This window comes from Panicum virgatum, chromosome 7N (genome assembly GCF_016808335.1).
Source record: "Panicum virgatum strain AP13 chromosome 7N, P.virgatum_v5, whole genome shotgun sequence".
Taxonomy (NCBI): Eukaryota; Viridiplantae; Streptophyta; class Magnoliopsida; order Poales; family Poaceae; genus Panicum; species Panicum virgatum.
Window position 1 is genome coordinate 40,091,328 of NC_053151.1, and position 3,588 is coordinate 40,094,915.

The 3,588-nt window shown below is 52.4% G+C and overlaps 1 protein-coding gene across 1 annotated transcript; it reads right to left on the reverse strand.

The window, feature by feature from the left end:
- Window positions 1-616: 616 nt before the first annotated feature.
- LOC120681255 lies at window positions 617-1,132 on the reverse strand. Its single transcript, XM_039962766.1, has one exon. It carries the CDS (start codon window positions 1,130-1,132, stop codon window positions 617-619), a length of 516 nt encoding a protein of 171 aa, XP_039818700.1.
- Window positions 1,133-3,588: the final 2,456 nt, after the last annotated feature.

Here is a 3,588-nt window from a genome sequence, read left to right on the forward strand (position 1 = left end):
GCCGCCAAAAGCTTGTGTAGGGATGAAAACGGTCGGAAACGGTAATTATTCGGTAATCAGTTTTTTTGTCATTTTTCTTTGATTGCGAATAAATAGGATATAGAATCTTGTATACAAATTTGTATTCTTGTTTTGAGCATTGAGCTTGTAAAGATTCATAAAAGGTAAACCTTAAATTCATCCTATATTTTCTCAAATGATAGATATAAAATTCGGTATGGATTCGGAAACAAATTCGGTATTTTTTTCACTTTTTTTGTTGTAGGGAGCAAATAATGCATAAAATAATTTATGCAAAATTTTATTCTTATTTGTAATAATATGCTTGATAATATAAGAAATTATCACCATCAAATTTTATACATATCTATTTTAAAATATTAAATTTATTCTAACAGTTCAGATTACCACTTTCATCCCTAAGCTTGTGCACCTCCTCGCCGATTGCCCGGCGCTCGAGCTCGTTGAGGCGTCGCAGGCGTTGTTTCATCGGCTTGGAGTCGAGCTGGATGTCAAGGGAGTGCTCGGCGACCTCCCTCGGTATGCCAGGCATGTCCGAGAAGCTCCACGCGAAGATGTCTGCGTTGGCACAGAGGAAGTCGGCGAGCACCACTTCCTATTTGTCGTCGAGGGTAGCGCTGATCTTCAACACCTTGCCGTCGGGGGTGTTTGGGTCGAGGGGTACGTCCTTGGCACCCTCGGCAGACTTGAAGCTGCCCGCGTGCCATTGCGTGGAGTCCATGGCTTCGTTCGCCATCTTCTCCATGTTCGCGGCGAGGGCCTCGTCCACAGCCAGCGCCTCGGCGTGCTCGATGCACTCGACGTCGCACTCGTAGGCGTGGTCGAATGAGGGGCCGACTGTGATGACGCCCTTCGGACCCGACATCTTCATCTTGAGGTAAGTGTAGTTGGGAATCGCCATGAACTTGGCGTAGTACGGACTCCCCAGAATGATGTGGTACGCTCCCTTGAACCCCACCACCTCGAAGATGAGTACCTCCTTGCGGAAGTTGGCCAAAGTGCCAAAGCAGACGGGCAGATCGATCTGACCGAGGGGTTGGACTCGCTTCCCCGGCGCAACGCCGTGGAACGGCGACTTGTTGGGGCGCAGCTTATCCAAGCCGATCCCCATGAGCTCTAAGGTGTTGGCGTACATGATGTTGAGGCTGCTGCCTCCGTCCATGAGCACCTTGGAGAAACGTGTGTTGCCTATGATGGGGACGATAACGAGCGGTTACTGTCCCGGATTCGGGATGTAGTCAGGGTGGTCCTCGCGACTGAAGGAGATGGTGTCCTCCGACTAGTCGAGGTAGGATGGCATGACCTTCTGGACAGAGAAGACTTCTCGGTGCTTGTGCTTGCGCTGCCGAGAGGTCATGTTCGCCGTCGGTCCACCGAAAATGAAGAACGCGTTCTCCACCGTGGGGAAGCCGTCGCCACCCTTGTCGTCTGCATCCTTATTCTTGTCCTCGTCGCGGTGCGCAACACGGTTGTAGTACTTGCGGAGCATCTCGCTGTAACACCCTAATTTAAATTTCAGTATTTATTAATAAATTAATTGGCTTTATTTAATTTTCTAAGGTTTATTGTGTTTAGTTGGCATTTAATCTAATTTTTGTTCCTTAATTAATTAAAATTTATCATAGGTTTAAATTTTTGTTGCATTCATGCTGGTGCATACTTTTATTTGAGTGTGGTTTGGATTCAAATTCAAATTTGAATTCAAACTTTGTTTGAATTAGGTTTTGAATTGAGAGAGTAAATAGAAATAGAAAGGAAAAATAGAAAACCCAAAACCCAACCCAGTAGCGGCCCGGCCTCCTTTTTCCCTGCCCCCACGCGCGGCCCACACCCCCTCGGCCCAGTTCGCTCCGCTGGCCCAGCCGGCCTCCCCGCGGGCCCAACGCGCGCGCCAGCCCAGCGCTCGCCCGCCCTCACCGCCTGCAGCTGGGCCCCGCTCGTCAGACCCCCTCTCACCGACGCCTGGACCCCACCCGTCAGCGGCTCCCTCTCCCCCTTTCCTTCCTCCCCGCCGCGAAACAGAGCCCGAGATCACCGGCGAGGACGCCGGGATCCGAGGACGCCGGGATCCTTATCCCGCTGCGCCCCGCCGCGATCTCCGCCCGGCCTCTTTAAACGCCCAAGCCGGACCCCCCCCCCCTCTGCACCCTATCTCGCCCACAGCTCCACGCCCGAACCACCAGCGCCGCCGCATCCCTCTGCCTCGCCTCGCCAAGATCCGCCGCCGCAGGTAAGCCCGCCTCCGAGCAATAGCTTGCCTCCGGTGATGCTCTAGCCTTCCTGACCCTGTTCCGCCGCCGCAGCACCCTGGTGCGTCGATTGGAGAGGATCCGAGGCTCGGAAGATCGCTGCAGCGACCGGACCGCGAACTCCGTCCGTGCGCCTCCGCCCGAGCTCGCCGCCGGTCATCTGCGCTGCGTAATCCGACCGCCCAAGCCCTCGGTGAGCTACACTCCAAACCCCTCCTTCCCTTGCGCCAGTTTCCGTAGCCCGTAACCCTTGGCATCGCCCGGCACACTCGCTCCGGCGAGCACCTTCGCTGCAGCGCCGCCCCTCGCCGTAGCGAGCCACGCCCAGCCCCTAATCGGCCGTTTTGAGTGCCTAGGTGGTTTAGCCGCCCCGCGCACAAGCTCCACGACCAAACCGCAGCCCAAAACACCGCCTGTAGCGCCCAAGCCGCCCTCTCCGACGAGCTGCCGGCGAAGCGCCGCCGCGGAGCCTAACTCCGGCGACTCAGCGCCGCCGCCCCCACGCCCGATGGCCCTCGGCCGTCCGATCTAAAATAAACGCCCCCGATTAGAACCCGATGCGAACAGATCTGGACCGCCAGATCTAAAACCAACGGCTTGGATCCAAGAATACCGGTTCGCCTGGCATTTTGTTAAAGAACCCCCCAGTTCTCCCAGAATCAACCCGCAGTCCATTTTTTTTTTGAAAAATAATCGCAGATAGGCCCAAAACTTTGCAAGAACACCCCTGAGCTTCCTAGAATTTGAACCCGCCGTCCAGGCTTAGTCTTTTTGCGTGTTAGCCCCTGGATCTTTTCAGTATTTATGTTTAGGCCCTCGGTTTTAGCAGAAAAGCCCCTGAAACTCCAGTTTTCTTACAAATAAGCCCCTGAACCTTGTTTTTAGCCTAGATTACGCGTTTTAGCTCCGATTTTAGCGTTCTTTATATCCACGCGATCGTTGTAACGCGTAGAATAGTTTTAGCTTAGTTTTTCTTGCTGTTTTCATGTATTGATGTACTGTTTCTTAGTTTTTGTTAATGTTTGCTTGTATGCTTATTTTCGTGCATTGTTTTGGCCATGTGTTCGTGAGTAGACGTTGATCCATCTGAGGAGCCCCAGTACCAGTACCCGGAGCAGCCGTCTTCCGAGCACTTTGAGCAGCAGCCAGAGCAGTACGAGGAAGGCAAGTATAACATGAACAACCTATCATCTTTAAATACAATTTCATACTGCATTTTAATACTGTATGCCTTTAAGGATTTCCTAGCCAGTTTATATCCTTTAAATATACCCTTGGGTTGCATTTTGGTTAGTTGTGCTAGGTTGCTGCGCTATAA